The sequence below is a fragment of the Panicum virgatum genome, chromosome 9N (genome assembly GCF_016808335.1).
Source record: "Panicum virgatum strain AP13 chromosome 9N, P.virgatum_v5, whole genome shotgun sequence".
NCBI lineage: Eukaryota > Viridiplantae > Streptophyta > Magnoliopsida > Poales > Poaceae > Panicum > Panicum virgatum.
Genome location: NC_053153.1, coordinates 68,621,019 through 68,638,840, shown reverse-complemented (window position 1 = coordinate 68,638,840; position 17,822 = coordinate 68,621,019). Strand labels below are relative to the sequence as shown.

The following is a 17,822-nucleotide window of genomic DNA, read 5'->3' as shown; positions in this document are numbered from 1 at the left end:
CATCAAATCCAAAAATCCTCAATGTGCTTTGTCTCTCCCTCCGTCCTGAAATATAGCGTATTTTAATTTTTGCAGACAGATTATAAATGTATAGAAAAGCCACATGTACTTTCATTAGTGCATTGTTTAGTTAATCAATTAGTGCCCGTATCAAAACTAAGGAGATTAGCATGGTTTTTTTACTCCCCTGGTCCACCACAGTTGAATTTTTTACAAAACTAGCGCTAAAACTAAGAAGATTATCATATCTTTTTGCCTAAAGGATTCTAAGGTCTCTTACATTTGCGTACAAATTTTAAACTCTCCAATGCTTTATATTCCAGAACGAAGGGAGTACTTGTTAGTACTTGGTCGTTTACTCGTTTATTACTATAAACTAGTAGGAATTGGTGTTTTGATATCATATATGTTCAATCGTCATATGAGATTACTGTTCTATCATGTTTGAACCGAAATCAATCGGATCACCAAATTAACATAAAACAAAAGAGTCGGGGAACTGTTACAAACAAAGAGAGTATCACAAACATAGTTGCAAGCAAATGCTCCACATCTTCCGAGTAACTCATTAACCTCCACGCAAATGCAACGCAAAGGAAAAAAAAATAGTAGACGTGTATGCAAATTTGCAATAGCAAGAGTGCAAGACGCTTCAGAGAAAAGCTAGGGATTGTAAGATAAAAAAAACCACGCCACTTAATGTCGTTTTTTAAAATTATACCGATATCTTCGAGCAATGCCAAACACTAGAAACTGTTGTCGGCCTTAGGCCGTGTTTGGTTGCCTCCCGTAAAATTTTTGAAAAGACATCTTTCTACATTTGAAGTACTAAACATAGACTAATCACAAAAATAATTACAGAACTCGTCTGTAAATCGCGAGACGAATCTAATGAGCCTAATTAATCCGTCATTAGAGGTTATTTACTGTAGCAATTTAGCATCTAATTACAGCCTAATTAGGTTTATTAGATTCGTCTCGCTATTTACAGACAGAAGTCGCAATGCGTTTTTTATTTCGTCTAGATTTAAGTCTCCATACAGGTGCCGGAATTTTTTTTTTGGAATTTTGGTTTTTGCAACCAAACACGACCTTAATCTATCTACACGACCTTAATCTATCTACAACCATTCGTTACTCCGCAACACTCAAAGAAACCTTTTACTTTTGCTTTTATCTATACAGTAAACACAAGAAAACACAAATGCGTGGGAGGGGGGGGGGGGGGGGGGGGGGGGGGATACTGCTCCGGAGTCCGGAAAACGTTCAAATATCTGTGAACAGCTTGATCCTGACATTTGCAGAGAGCAGCAACAAATGGGGCCACTTAGGCCCCGTTTAGTTTCCAAATTTTTTTAAATAGCATCCGTTACATCGAATTTTTAGACACATACATAAAACATTAAATGTAGTTAAAAGAAATAACTAATTACACAGTCTGACTGATTCTTACAAGATGAATCTAACGACGTTAATTAATTCATAATTGGATATTAATTATCAAATAACAACGAAACGTGCTACAATATCTAAATCTAAACTTTTTCACCAACTAAACACACCCTTATTTTTGAATCCTTGTGATCACTTCAACTGCACACACAGTACAACACTGAAGCGCCGTTGGTACAAATTCAGTGCTCAGTGGTACAACAAATCTGACCGTCCATTAACGGCGGTTGCGAGCCGCCGTACCTCCCCGTCACATTTCCTACGGCCTAGATCCGTGGACGCTCGTGCCTCGTGGGAAAGAAAGCAACCCCGGAACGACCAAAATCAGACCGAGACCCACCGAAACTCCTACCCACACAGCCTAGCGGGGCCCACAAGTCAGCCAAACGTCTCGAGCTCGCCATCGCCTCCGTTTCCAACTCCCCAGTCTCCTCTCCCACTCCCCCCACTCTCCTCGCTTTCCAATTTCCAAACCTCTCCTGCACGGGAGCACGTACAGCGCGGAGCGGAAGCGATCGGCGCCGCGGCGGCGAGATGTCGGCGGCGTCGATGATGACGTGGCACGAGGACCTGGCCACCCTCGTGGGGGACGCGGGCGTCCATCTCCACGGCGCCGGAGGGGAGGCGCCGGCGGCGGCGAATGTCGCGGCGGCCGGGGCCGGGTGGTACGGCGAGGAGGAAGAGGGGATGGCGGAGGAGGGGTGGGCGCAGCAGGCGAAGGGGTTCGCGGAGTCGACGGCGGAGATGCTGCGGGAGCTGGGCCGCGGGCTGTGGGACGTCGCCGCGCAGAGCCTCGCCGGCGCCGAGGACAGCGAGCTCGCGCGGCGGCTCAGGAAGCGGGCGGCGGCCACGGGGAAGCGCCTCAGCTTCATGAACGAGTACCTCCCTGAGGAGCGCGACCCCGTGAGGTGTTGGCTCATCGTCGCCGCAGTCGCATTCGTCACGCTCCTAGGTAACCGCTGATCTCGCGTCCCCCGCTCTTCTCTGCCTCAGCAGTCAGCACCTCCTGTGCTTGCTTGTGTCCGGCTCTCTGCCTCCAACTGGGCGTGCAACGGTGGTTTGTGGCGTTCCGCATCATACTATGCGCGTTTCGTCCTTTGTCTCGTATTTGTTCATCTGAGGGGATGGATCTGACTGACTGGAGAGTTCTGGATGGATGCGTGTTTCAGTTTTTATTGACTGTTCTATTTGAACTTCGTATTCAGCCTCTCTCATAGGTGACCATGTTTCATTTTTTCTGTATGTTCCGGTGTCGAAATTGTTGAAAAATGTGGCATTTGCGACCATAATTTGACAGATTGTGGGATCCATGCCTCGTCTGCTTGGACAACATTGTGTTGACTAGAAAGAAAAAGGCACACCATTAACTGAATCAGTATGATGACTAAATTTGCCGCTGAATCAGTCAATGTTCTACTGTTGAGTCAACCGTTTGGTCAGACTGACTGTCACTGATTTCTTATCGTTTATCGACATTTTGCGACCAGTTTGGTTTCATTGTGAGCCAATGCTTCACACTTTGCTGCTTTGTAAATTCTTGAAGTAATATCACGAATTTAAGGCAAATTTCATTAGTTTCGTCATGTTATAAAGCTATATCAACATTTATCCAGCAGCGCCACTTGAAATATTCATACCAGATTGGACAACCATTTTGTCAGTGCATTGTGGTCAGTTGATTTGTGTATCAGTTTATACATGTAGGGATCAGTGCACCACTTTAACTGCTTAATTAATGAGAATGTTTTCCATGCAGTTTTAGGTGTTGGGAGTGGTGATGAAACTCCGGTTGAGCTTCCAAAGAAACTTATCATCAGCCCCCCAAGTGCGAATAGAATCCTACTTCCTGATGGACGCCATCTAGCTTATGAAGAACAAGGAGTCTCAGCTGATAGGGCGAGATTTTCACTGATTGCTCCTCATTCTTTTCTTTCATCAAGGCTGGCAGGTAGGGTTGAGTTATACATCATTTTCTGGACGGTATTGGCACTTCTGGCTTTCCCAATTTGATCATTGTCCCTTCCCATGCAGGAATCCCTGGAATCAGTGCATCCCTTCTGGAAGAATTTGGGGCACGACTTGTGACCTATGATCTTCCTGGTTTTGGTGAAAGTGATCCGCACCCAGGCCGAAATCTCAATTCTTCTGCCCTGGACATGCTCCATTTGGCTGATGCTCTTGATATTCCCGACAAGTTCTGGGTTGTGGGCTATTCTGGTGGTGGCATGCATGCTTGGAGTGCTCTTCGTTACATTCCTGATAGGGTTGCTGGTACCTACCTCAAATGATTTTCTATGTTTTCCGGATTTGTAAATTATGGTTTTGTCTAGTTCTTCATGGATGCCCCTTTAGTGCTAGTGTTTTGACACTATCACAGCATAGCACCCTTTTTATCATCCTGTGGTTGTGCAGTGTCATACCTTACTTATACTTATTGAACTTGAAGAGACCTAATTCTGCACATGCTTGACTTAAACCTAATGACATCCATACTTTACATTTTTTTTAATGTTTGTTACTACATTACTTATGAGGATATATAGTATTTTCGGATACTCTTATTTGCCTTGATGATAATGAAATGCACGTGGTCTATTCAATTGGATTATTCAGCACTATCCAAATTTGTAATGGTACTTCTGTTATGCTTCTGAATGAAAGCACTAATGCCCAGTATGGCTATTCCTTAACTGTAATATTGATTTGGTCAGGACATAACTACCTTGCATCTAAAGACATGTCTATTTCAATCAAAAGCTTTGTTTTCTTAAGTTTTCAAATAACATAAACCTTGCATGCTTATTGAATACATAAATGTTACTGTTGATCTGCTGATAATTCATTGTCCTGAATCCAGGTGCAGCAATGTTTGCACCTATGGCAAATCCATATGACTCCAAGATGACCAAAGATGAGAGGCATAGAACATGGGATAGATGGTCGACAAAACGGAAACTTATGCACATTTTAGCTCGGAGGTTTCCATCACTACTGCCCCTCTTCTATCACCGAAGCTTCCTTTCTGGCAAGCAAGGACAGCCGGAGAGTTGGTTGTCACTGTCATTGGGGAAGAAGGTATGCTAATATCACTTTTATGTACATCCCAGTGCAAACTTGGGATGCTGTTGTAGAGCAACATGGGAGTGACATGATTATTTGCTTTACCATTCCTGCCCTTATTGTATGTCATTAGGGTTCATAATGTAGAAAATTTCTATTTATTTCAAGCCATAGGTATGTCAGATGCAATATGGGTGGTAGTGGTACTTTGTACCTGAGATAATGATACAAGAAGTGGCACTGGATTTTAGTTACAAAACTACATTTTTCTTAACTCAAGTGAAAATTCAGAGCATCTTGGTTTGTTTTCCACTTACTACTATACATGCAGCATCTTTCCACATAGGAAAGCAACATCAGCATTGTTGTGCTGCATGAACACATTAGTAATTGATTTGCCCATGCCTGATTGATGCTTATTTATGAAATCTTAGTGTTTACTCCTTTGGTTAAGTGTGAACATTGGCCCTTTCTCATGCAAAGTACTAATATTCTGCGTGTTAATCAGGACAAAACTTTACTGGAAGGTCCTGAGTTCAATGCATTCTGGGAAAGGAATGTTGCAGAGTCTGTGCGCCAGGGAGATGCACGGCCATTTGTAGAGGAAGCTGTGTTGCAAGTATCTGACTGGGGTTTCAGCTTGTCTGACATTCAAATGCAGAAGAAAGAGGATCGAAGCTTTTTTGAACTCATCAAGTCTCTGTTCAATCAAGTTGAACGAGAGTGGGTTGGATTTCTGGGCCCAATACATATCTGGCAGGTTTGTACTCTTTTTGCCGAAAGTGATTCGGAAGCATGTCAGCAATTAGTAGAAACTAAAGAAAGCCCACTACAGCTATTTCAACCATAGCTTAGTAGCAAGGATGCTATTCAGATGATGTTCTGTAGCTGCCTAGCACATGGAGTTAATGCGACTGCATGTTGTGGTTAGCCCATTAGAGGCTTCAAAAAAGCTTTAATAGCACAAGTAAAAAGGTTCCATCAGTTGTTAATTGTAGCTGGAATAATCTTGGTTTTGCTTGATTGAGGAAAATCGATAATAAGTGTAGATAGTACTGGAATTTATTATGTATGCACTGAGATGAAATAGGCAAATAGCAACAACCAAATGGCATAGCTGGGAGATGGAGTAGTTCTTTTTAAATCTTCTTCTCAGATTATCTTCCTTGCACACTGAAGCAGCCTAGATCTTCCTGAAGCACTAACCTTTTCATATCTCAACAGGGAATGGATGACCGAGTGGTCTCACCGTCAGTGGCTGAATTTTTCCGGCGGGTGGTTCCAGGAGCTACGGTGCACAAGCTTCTTGATGAAGGTCACTTCTCGTACTTCTGCTTCTGCGACGAGTGCCACAGGCAGATATTCTCCACACTCTTCGGCATCCCCCAGGGCCCTATCAACCCTGCGCCACTTCCCAGCAGCGATGTGGCTTCAGAGCTTGCCGAAGAAACAACAGCACCGGACAATCTTACAGAGGAGGAACAAGGAAAATCAAGCCTGGCCTGATCAAGATCAGTTTTCAGGATCAGCAGTATAGATACAAGACCTTACTACTACTACATGACACAATACCTCACAGATAGACGGGCTTTTCTTCGCTGCCCATGGGACAAGGCCTACATCAGGTGGACTGAGCTTGTCCTCTTGCGCAAGTATTGAAGGCAAAAGCATCATTGGATGGGAGGTGGCGCCGCCGGATTATGTGGTTTCACTTCGATGTACAAATGATCATCCCGAATGCACGAGGCACCTGCTTGGTGCGCACTTAGTATAGTCGGTGTTAAAATTCAGTTAACCTGTCATAATGTGACACCGTTATACACTTCTTTTTGCAGATTTGCTTACTCTGGCATGCAAACCTGATGGTTGAATTGCGCTCTCGGCTGAATATTTTTCCCTCAACTACAATTTTGGCATCACTGTCTAAAAAAGTAATACATTCACCGGTTGCGTTATCTTAAAAGAATATACGAAAATGATACAACAAAACAGCCTCCTAATCCCCGCCGCCGTCCCAAAATTGGCAGATAGATCGTCGCCCTCCTCCCTGCCCTCGCCTAGCTAGCCACCGCCTTGCGCCCCATCTGTCTCGCCCCCAGCGCCTGCCCGCGCGCCCCGCCGCCCTCGCGGCTCGGGCAGGGGCCAAGCTCCGTCCGGCGTCCGACTATGATTTCGCCCACAGCGGGCAGTAAGGACTGCGCGGTGGTGGTGGACCCCGCTAAAATTTAATGGCCGATAGCGACTGCCAGCCAATGAGAGACGTGCTGCGTATACGCCGATCGGGAGCGGGCGCTCCGCGAGCCGGCCGCGGTGCTCTCTCTCCTTCTTTCTTTTTCTGCCACGGAGGATTTCAGCCGGCTCAATGCCGGTTATAATACTTGCTCTGAAGCCAGGACGAGCAGCCGCCGCACTAGAGGTGGCCGCACGACAGTTGACGGAGCGCAGCGACCACCGACCGGCGATCCAGGCAGCAGGCATCCTCCCCGTTCGGCTCGCTGATAAGAGTTTAATGGTTTCGCTTGCTTCTTGTCGGCTGGTGGCGATACAGCTCGGGGGATGCTTCGGGCCTTCTGCTATTTAATGTAGCGTTTGCTGCTGCAGCCAATGACAACGCACGCAAGGCGTTTTCGCCAGACGCAGTCGGCGCATCGCGAGTCGCCCGCTCTTTTCTCTTTTTTTTCACTTCTCTCTCCTCCACATAGACATCAGCCAGCTAGTAGCCCATCATAATACTTGCTCTAAACCAGCGTGGGTGGGTACAGTAGCTACAGTAGAGCAAACCAGCGTGGGTGGGTACAGTAGCTACAGTACTACTGTTGTAGTTATTGAGTATATTGTGTGTGCTTACGGGTAATCGAGTCTTAACCAGCTGCTACATTACATACCCTTTCACAAAATCAGCCACTACAGTGATCAGCCATTCAAAACCCACCCGCCAAGTATCCTTAAGACCAAACCAGAAGTGACATTTTCAAACCACAGGAGCAGATCTTGTAGTCTGTAAACATCCTTATTTTTATCATTTTTGTTTTATAAGTTTGTCCTTCTTTTGTTTAAGATATTCCTTCTTTGATATATTGATCATTTAGTACATTGAACAGTTTTGAGCAATTTTATATTATTGACACTCAATTATGTGCTATGAATCTACATTTTAAACTATAAAAAAATAGCCTTTGAAAATTTGAATACCCATCAGAATGGTTAAAAGTTACTCCTCTACGCTTCTCTCCCGTGTCCCACGGGAATAATGGGACGCGTGTGGATCCCTCTGAGCGCCGGATACTTTGCAAAAAAACCCTCCTATGTTCCATGAATCATAATAGAACCCAGATCATCCGGATACTGTAGTAAACACGTTCGCATATTTTACTCTTAGGTCCTCGAACTAATGATTATCTCCATACGAAGGAGAAATCTGAGAATCTTGTCATTTTAGTGAAACCCCCGCCAGACGTTTTTCATTTGCCCCCTCCCGCCGCACCCGAACCCTAGCCCCTCTCCCTCCTTCCTGTCGGCGCCCACTCTCTCCCTCCCTCTCCTCCCCCGGTCCCCTCGCCGCCGCCGCTCTCCTCCTCGGCTCCCTCGCGGCCACCTCAATCCCTCTCCTGCTCCCCGCTGCGCCGCCGCCGCCTCCCTCCCTCTCCTGCTCCTCGCCGCCGCCCTCTCCCTACCTCGACCGCCACCCGGCCGACTCCCCAACCGTGCTCCTCGTCCCATCCGCCGCCGCCGCCTGCGCTGCGGGGACCGCTGCCTCGGCCCTTGCCTCGCCGCCCTCTTCATCCTCGCGCTCGCGGGGCATCCTCCATGCACGCCTCTGCCTCGCCTCGCGCGCCTCTGCCTCCGCCTCGCCTCGCGCATGTCTCCCTCGCACGCCTCCGCCTCGCGCACGTCTCCGTCACGGCGCGCCCCGCCGTCACCGGCACCATCTCCGCCGCGCTCAAGGTCTACGTCCGCAACCCGGACCTCTTCGTGCTCGACTGCTCCCGCCTCGACGTCAACATCGGCTATGGCAGATCTCCAAGGACAACCTGCTCCCGCACCCGCTGCCGCGCCCCAGCCGCGAGGAGGAGAACAAGCCCTTCCTGCTTGTCCAGGCCTCCTCGATTCGAGCCGCATTGTGTAGGGTTGCTTCGATTGGGCGCGGATTTGGGATTTCCTTCTGGCTCTCTTACCACCAGTGCCGAATTTGCTGCAGGTGAGCATGTTAGGGTGCGGCGGCTTTGTGGTGGGGTTCCGGTTCAGCCACGCGGTGGCGGACTGGCTGGGCGCCGCCGAGTTCATGGGCACGGTGGGGGAGCTGGCGTGTGGGACGGACAGGATCTGGCCGCCCCCAACCTTGGGCCGCGACGCCATTCCGGACCTGGCCGGTGAGCACAGCGGATTTCAACGAAGGGAAGGAAGCAACCGGCGATTCGCTCCGAGCCGATCTGATTTGCCATGAAGCCTTCAAGAAGGAATTCACCTTCGGTCAGTAGCTCTCGGTAGATATCTACCTCTGTATTTCACTCAATTGAATGAATTCTGATGCATGCTAGGGGTCCGGGTGCAGTTGAGAGGCTCCAGGAATCTGCCGCCATGATCGCCAACTACCCCGCCAGGGGGGCCGTATGTGAACCCTCTCCGTTCCTTTCAATTTCCCTCTTCCAGCCCAAACCCTATGCAGAAAGGGCCTTCTGCTCTTCTTCGTGTTCACATCGCTAGCCCACAGATTAGTTGTTGATCATACTGCTATCTGTAACTTCCATCGAGTGCTGCTCCTTTTTTCCAGTTCCGCCCACCCTCCTCTTCCAGATATCTATCATGTAATCACATATATGGATGTCGACAGGAGCAAACAGCATAACAGATTTTAGGATTCAGTTAAGGATTCCTTCGTTCCTTCACACAATTTGTTGGCTTTCGGAACTTAAAAAAACTACTAGCATCTCTCATGATGGGGCCCTGGGGTTTCGTTCAGGGTTCTATCTTACTTCGTTATGCTATGCCAATTGAATCAGTTCCTTTTGTTTCAACTTTCAAGTTATGCCCACCATGCACCTGAAATCATTTTCTGATACTCAATTGTTCTTGCAATCATACGTGCATGAAGGTCTAGAAACATTGCAAATTCTAGCATAAACCAATATTTCTACTGAATCTGAACAAATTCTAGCCTACATTTTATTCCCCCTTCCCCTTTTGCCCCTAATCTCTGATAGTTTTGCATCTCTTGCTTGACGAACATGGACCTCATGAATTGTTAGCTTGTATTTGCAGGTCATTGTTGCAAGGTTTTCCAGGAGTAATTTACCAGAATTGGAGAAGAGGAAGTAAGTTACTACTCTCTTGTGCCTATTACATTGCTAGAGATGGATCAGTTGTTTGATGTCATTGATTCCACGTTGCACTATGATTGATATGCTACAGTAATTTCATTGATCATCTATTTGGAAGATTGACATGTCGTAATACAACTTGGGGAAGCAGCAGGCTTTCGGGCTGCCCGCGGAGCTGGTGGCGGTGCTGCTGTCGGACCTGTTCGTGCAGTTTGACGTGGCGTGCAAGATTACCTTCATGCGCTGTCGTCCTGCCTCGGCTGCGCTGTCCGTTGTTCCTCGTGTTCGTTGAGCGGGCGCTTCGCTAGCGATGAATATCTGAGAGGGGTACGCCTGCCTATTCCACTCCCTTCCCATCCCGCTGCACTAAATCAAACACCCAATCCCCTATCGCATGGTATTTGTATTTGGATCTGACCATGATTTTACCTACTAAAATCGATCTTTCTGCAACACATTTGTAGATAAAACAATTTAACCGTATGTGATATTGCAATCAGCATATTTATTTTCTTGTGTTTTTCCTCCGGGATCAGATGGCCATTGATATAGTATAAGCAACACATTTGTTCTCCTTGTTTTTCCACTGAAATCAGAAGGCCTGTCGATAGTAGGAACTGTAGTGTTCATGTCCATTTTACCTGCTCTGCTTGTGTGGTCATGTACCATTGCCATGACATGAGAAGTGGGACAATCATTTTAGTAGCGTCATTGTTTGTTTAAATTTGCTTCTCCTTGATTTTTCTGTAGGAGTTAATATTTCTCTGTTGTATGTTGGAGGAACTCTCAGAGTGTTCCTGCTAGGTTTGAAAAGGGGAAAATTTACTAATAACCTGCAGGGGGAATATTTAGCAATTACATACAATTGAATCGATCTGCCATGGAGTCTTCTTTGTCTGAATTTTTAAGGAAAATACCTTACAGTAAGATTGAAGATGTACTAAAATTTGAGCTGGTTAGGTATATGTAGTTTCAGCATGCTCTCATTTTATTTATCAGACTAATAAATTTTGAATATAGCTCATGGCATCAGAGACTCTGTTTCCTTATGTACACATAGGCCTGAATTTTTTTTCCTTATTTTGTGATGAAAGAAGTCAATTGTGGCTTGGTGACACCCAAATCATTTCGTTTCCTGATGATGAGAAGTTAACTGCATGGTGAGCGTGAAAAAATCAGTTCTATCAAATCATTCCTACTCACAACTTATTTTTCTTATATGTGGAAAGTGAAGAGATTTGAGGGGTAAAATCATTCAAGCAACATGATTACTTCAGAACATAATCTGAATAATACTTTCGTTAATTGAGCATAATGTGACATTTATATTAGAAGTAAAATGGATCAACAAGGTATATAACCACATAAACTCGGCTGGTCAAAGTGGCCAAGCGAGACGACTTAAACAAAATGCAGTAAGAAGATATAGAAACAACTGAGTGTTACTGTTTTGTCGACCTTTTTTAATTAGCAACCTGCCATCCTGTTTTTAGAAACCATGCAAGTAGCAGATCATTTGAAAGTTGTTGTTCCATCTACATGACACATGCTAGATATTAAATTATTATCCTTTTGCAGTGGATGATGAGCAGTGAAGCTCATGTTGTGGCCGGCTTCTGTGTGCCCTTCCGTCTCTGGCAAGAAGAGTCTGATGCATGGGACCTGAAGACTGCATTGACTTCGGCTTGCAAAGTTTGTACCATGGTGGTTTGCTTTTTGTTTCAGTTAGTATTCAAAGCTATCAGCTAGGTTGTTTGGTGGCTATATTTGCATACTTGCTGTTGCATGTATGGTGCTTGGATGTTCTGTAATATAGATGTGCAAATGCCGGACAGACACCTAGGATAGTTTGGTGCTCGGATGTAACTATGGTGATTGGATGTAATGTGATGTTGATTGAGATGCCGGATAGACACCTTATGGATAGGATATCATGCTCTTGTTTTGTAATATTTTTTATTTAAATGCCGAACAGACACTTGATGGCAAGGATAACTTTGTGCTTAGATGTGTTGTAATATTTATAATTCAAATGCTAGATAGACACCTATGTTAATATGCTGATGATGTGCTTGCTACCGGATGTGGTGTCTTCGTATTGAATTCATTTTATATCATGTATATAGTTTAATTATTACTTTTTATTGCCTTATGTTTATATGCATTTTATTGTTCAAACGGTAGGGCGCGAAATGTCCTAGTTGAGTACATATACTAAAGCTCCAAGATTTGGAGCGCTGCCGTGAGTCGCGGCCCCACGTGGGCCCGGCGGTACTGTTCATGTGGGTCGGGGGGGCACTGTTCATGTGGGCCCGGGGGCACTGTTCATACTAAATAATAATGTTGAAGTACTGTTCATGCGGGCCCGGGCACTGTTTATAATAAAAAATGATAAAAATATGATTCATAATAAAAAATAATAAAATTGTAAAAAAATAAAAACATGTGGCCCCACGTGTTTAAATGTTTAGTTATTCTTTATACACAAAAAACAAAAAACAAAATTGTATACTACATTCACCTCTATTACTTATTGGATTTTGTTTTCACTTTGTGAACTCGCAAAATATAATTGAATCATCCATTCATTCCTAATCTTATGATTTTTTCTACCAAAACATTCACATCTATTACTTATTGGATTTTGTTTTCACTTTGTGAACTCACAAAATATAATTGAATCATCCATTCATTCCTAATCTTATGATTTTTTCTACCAAAATTAATAATTAGTGCAAGCTAATCCATCAACTATATCTGTTAACATACAAAAAATGAATTCCTACATATACTATTTATGCAGAACCAACGTGGGTCCTGTGTGCTATTCAGGTGGTACCCACATAATATTCAATTGGAATTCATTCATAAAATGTATTTAATTATTTATTTACACGAACATAATAAACATCAATTACATCTACATGTGCTAGCCCCTACAACTTAATGGATTTTAATTCGCAAAATATAATTGTATGACAATTCATGAACTATACCTACTACAAATTACTAAATTTTTCTTTTACCCTACCAAAATCAATAATAAATATAAATCAATTCACCTACCGTACCTACTAACATAAAACAAAAAAAACCTAAAAAAATATATATCTATACATTTAGCGTGCTCTCAGACTTTAAACTACTATACCTATGTACTTTAACTTTTAGACTTCATTCAATACATCAACATATTGTTAAAATACATCAACACGATATTACTTTAAGTATAGCACATAATAATATATTTTTATTATAATTTTAGATCAAACCTTTTGCTACAGGCGCGCATAGCGCGCCAACCTATCTAGTTACCCTAAATCCTAGCCCGCCACAGTCAACCAGCAAGGGGCGGAGCTAGTGGGCTGCACGGGTATGGCCCGGCATACCCTAGCAGCCCACAACCCAATAAGCATACTAGTAGAAACAGCACATGAAGTAAAAAAAAAAACCCACTTCAGCCCAGCCCCTGCACTGCAGCCGTCCGCTCGAGGGCAAGCCTGCGGAGGCCTCTGCGCGACTGCTTGGCTGACACCGCGGTTTTTTCTTTTTTTATATTTAAAAAAAATAAAAATTTCAAAAATATATGTCCATTTTGAAAAATTTTAAAAATACCCCCAGTCGCCCCCATAGGGCGACAGGCCCTAAGTGTATTTTTTTTCAAATTCGCAAGGAGGTCTTTGGCAAAAAAAAAGGGAGCCTGTCGCCCCCCCACGGGCGACAGGGGGGCCTGTCGCCCCCCCTCGGGCAACCGGGGTACCCCCTTATATAAGCATCCGACCCCCTTCCCTCCTCATTTGAGCCCAAAAATTCCACCAAAAATCCAAAAAATAAGAGAGGGGTGAGGAGAAGGGAAGCGGCAAAGCCCTGCCGGATTCAGCACTTGTGATCTGCAGGTTAGTACATTTAGTTTATATATTTTTCCATTTAAGTACTACGCATTTAAGTAGGAGTAATTTAAGTAGGGGTGAGTAATTTAATTTAATTAGTGCTATAGTAGAACCATTTAAGTAGGAGTTTAATGATACTTTAGTTTGTAGTTACGTAGTAGTAAATTAGTTTAGAAAATTAGTACTACGCATTTATTATCACAATTGCAGTACTATTAGAGACGTGTTTATAAATTAATTATGATTTAGAATAGAATTTGGCATATGCATTATAGAATTTGAGTGTCATCACGTAGTTATGAATACTTATATGTTGTAGTTGAATTTCATACTTAGTTTTTACGGATTATTGAATAAGGTAGTGAAGTAAAGAGTATAACTCGATAAGTATTATGTGATATACAGATATGTCGAGCAAGATGCAGTTTCAAGTATTTTATGGTGACTACAATGTTTTGTATGGGCCAAATGGAGTAGATCTTTCTGCCTTTAAGTGCACATCTAGCGCCATAGATAAACCTCTGGAAAGGAGTTTTGGTTCCATATGTAAGTGGCTGCAGCGTGGGTTCCGTGTTGATCCGTTGACACATGTGATCATCGTCCAGTCTCTTGTTAATTGGGAGGTAGAAAGTGATTTATGGGAATTGATGATGATACACAGCACTGATGACTGACAGAAGTACATGCAAGCAGCTCTAGAGCGTGGGTGGCCACTGGCCATTCTTGTTCAAATTCGGGAGAAGACACAAAATGAAATCCAACATTGTGCAGATCAAGAAACTCCGAGTATTCGAAGAGAGACCAATTATGTTGAGCAAGATGAGTCAGAAGAGACAGAGAACCAAAACATGGGACCACAAGGCCTAGATGATGAGGGAGAGAGGATACATAGCATTGTGGACGAGATGGAGGCAGAAGACCAAACCACAATAGAGATGGAAGAATATGAGGGCTCATCTGATGACGAGCAGTACTCAAGGCCAAAAGAGTGGAAGGAGCATGGTTTTGGCAGTCATGTCGCAGAAGACGTACGAAATCAGGAGTGGGAGTACATAGGGAATGAGATAGTGCAAGGTGCAACATATCCAAACATTGAAGCCGTAAAAGATGCTGTGAGACTATGGGCAATATCATTGAAACGAGAATTCAAAGTCGTAAAGTCTGGCAGTAAAGAATATGAGGTGAAGTGTGTGAATGATGGATCTCCATGGCGAGTACATGCATTCAAGGGAAAATGGAAGTCGAACTGGAAATGTTCCATTGTGACAGAGCACACTTGTTTACTGTCAGAAGTTCTTCCCTCACATCTCAATATATCATGCGACTTTGTTGCAAAGCAAATGTATGGGTTTATTATGGACAACCTAAATTATGAGCAAAAAATGATTGTTCGACACATTGATCAGACTTACCAGTACACCATTAGTTATTTGAAGCCATGGCGGGCTAAACAAAGGGTGTTCGAGATGTGGTTCGGCACATACGAGGCATCATATGATAACCTACCTCGTATGTTATCCCAGGTTGCTGCTAGAAATCCTGAAAGCTTTTATGACACATACCTCGTACCAGCCGTGACTAGGGGGCAAAGAATTATGCAACGAGGCTTCTTTTGCATTGGTGCTTGTGTTAGAGCATTTCAGTGTTGTCTTCCGGTGATCTGCATTGTTGGCACATTTCTGACTGGAAGGTATAAATGTCAGATACTCACTGCAATCGGAGTAGATTGCAACAACCAAATAGTTCCGCTCGCATTTGCATTTGTTGAGAATGAGAACTTAGACAATTGGTATTGGTTCCTTGAACGAGTGAAGGTTCATGTTGTTGCTGCACGTCCATATGTGCCTTATTAGTGATAGGCATGCAGGTCTGCTGCAATCAATACTGAAATTGCAATGTGGAACTGCGACAACGCCTCCATTGTGGCCCGATGTCCAAAACAGGTGGTGCATTAGGCATATGGGTGCAAACTTCTATGACCACTTCAAGAACAAGGATCTTAAGAACCTGTTTAAGAGGTTGTGCACCCAAAATCAACAGAGAAAATTCAATGCATTATGGCAGATGCTTGATCGGTTGACTGCAGAGCTAGTGAAGGTAAGGACAATAGGAGCAGGCACGAGTCAGGCTGCAGAGGCTAGGGATTCAATTGAGAAGCCATTTTCACACTGGATTCGAGGTGCACCTAAGGAGAAATGGTCATTCCTTTATGATACCAACGGAATACGGTATGGTATTCAGACAACGAACCATGCAGAGTGTTTCAATATGGTTATGCGTTCTTGTCGTGCCTTTCCTCTTGTGGGAATTGTTGAGTTCATCATGTATGGGTGCATGAAGTATTTTAGAGAGCGTTACACGGCTGTAAGCATAAACATCAGCAACCCCAAATTCAGTTTTGCACAAGAGTGACACAATATATGCAAGAGAAGATTGAAAAGGCCAAACTGCACCGCGTCATATTGACAGGTACAATGGAGCATAGATTTGAGGTTCTATGCAAGGATAGAACTGGTCGTGGTATCCGTAGAGATAGGGTGGTACAGGAGAGTTTGATTACAGTAGATGACAAAGCCTTCTACTCCTGCATGAAGCCTAAGTTATTGCATTTGGCATGCTCTCATCTCATTGCGGCATGTGCAGAGTCTGGGTTGCATCCAGGAGTATTTGTTTCACCTTACTTCAGCAAGTAAGCAGCTGTATCCACCTAGGGACATGAGGTATACGGGATTGGAATAGTGGGGCCTTTCATTCAGGATAATGAGAATAAGATGTTTATTTCTGATCCAGCCACTAAGAAAGGCAAAGGCCGCCGTCAGACACGTCGTATTCGGAATGGTATGGACGAGTCCGAAGCAAGCAAGGCACAAAAGCGTTGCAGCCAATGTGGAGCATTGGGTCACAACTACAAGAATTGTCCTCAGAATGCACTTCACGATGCTGCTGACGTCGGTCCTTCCAGAAATCCCAGAGATGGAGCACCTCCTACGTTCAGACGAGCATCGGCGAGAATTGCTCGTGGAAGGCATTCGGTGTCATGATCCACAATTGTATTTCATTATTTGTAATATGTAGTAATGAAATATTGCAGGTATGTAATGAAATATTATTGTACCTATGTGTCCAGTTTGTATGAAACATATATGTACCTATGTGTTCTCATATATTTTTGAATGCAGGTATGAAGATGGACTCCTTGCTAGACTCAGTTATCGACTCGAGCCACAGGTCTTACTTTGTAGCAGTTGAGCACCGAGCCCTAGAGGTGCTACGTCCTCGTCCACCCGGGGAGGCGATCTCTATACACCACGATTGGTGTGACAAGTATGTAATGAAATATTATTGTTTATCACTTATGTATTCGTCGATATTCCTTTGTTTTGACAATTTTGTTTATTGCAGGTTACGTGATGCCGGTCTACTGACTCTGAGCCGTCTTGTCGAGGTTGGGCCTATTCAGCTCGACCGATCCCTCCTGACGGCGCTCGTTGACAGATGGAGGCCGGAGACACACACGTTCCACCTCCCGTGTGGGGAGATGACTCCTACGCTGCAGGACATGGCCTACCTCCTCGGCCTCCCTATCGTCGGGGAGGCTGTAGGTCCGCGTGTGGTGGCGGCCTCGTGGAAGGATGACCTGGAGGCCCATTTTGCCCTGGTTGACCGCGTGGAAGAAGCAGGTCCGATCAACCCGCACCCGCGAGCAGCAAGTCCTTCGAAGACCTGGTTCCTACAGTTTACAGTACGTATTCATTCCATATTTAAATTTAATTGTTACAATTCACATGTTCCATTGTCAGTTGAATTAATTAATCTTAATTGTTTATGCAACCTGCCCTGTTGGCTGCGGATGCCGACGAGTACAGTGTGACCAGATCGCTGGAGGCGTACCTACTTTGGTTGTTTGGTTACATCATGTTCAACAACACTCATGGCAACTCGGTCGATAGGATTCTCCTTCCGTATGCACGGGAGATTGCGGATGGGGACGAGGACGTACCGCCCTACAACTGGGGTGAGGCGGTACTTGCAGCCACTTACCGTGGACTCTGCGACGGCTGCATTAAGACACATGGGAACGCTATCCTGGCAGGGTGCCCAC

At 44.5% G+C, this 17,822-nt stretch overlaps 1 protein-coding gene and 1 long non-coding RNA gene across 4 annotated transcripts; both read left to right on the top strand.

Moving 5' to 3' along the window:
- Positions 1-1,887: 1,887 nt before the first annotated feature.
- LOC120690640 lies at positions 1,888-6,387 on the top strand. The gene is made up of 6 exons (XM_039973365.1): positions 1,888-2,404; positions 3,209-3,400; positions 3,484-3,723; positions 4,310-4,527; positions 5,021-5,272; positions 5,737-6,387. The coding sequence occupies exons 1-6, from the start codon at positions 1,987-1,989 to the stop codon at positions 6,016-6,018; spliced, it is 1,602 nt and encodes a 533-aa protein (XP_039829299.1). The 5' UTR covers positions 1,888-1,986; the 3' UTR covers positions 6,019-6,387.
- Positions 6,388-8,054: 1,667 nt separating this feature from the next.
- Positions 8,055-11,909, top strand: LOC120691354. Of its 3 annotated transcripts, XR_005682201.1 has the most exons (6): positions 8,055-8,634; positions 8,711-8,982; positions 9,051-9,120; positions 9,772-9,824; positions 9,982-10,157; positions 11,409-11,909. It is a non-coding gene; the product is annotated as an uncharacterized LOC120691354 (long non-coding RNA). The 3 variants fall into 3 exon arrangements; XR_005682200.1 differs by having other exon boundaries at positions 8,055-8,982; XR_005682202.1 differs by having other exon boundaries at positions 8,055-8,982; positions 9,051-9,374.
- Positions 11,910-17,822: the final 5,913 nt, after the last annotated feature.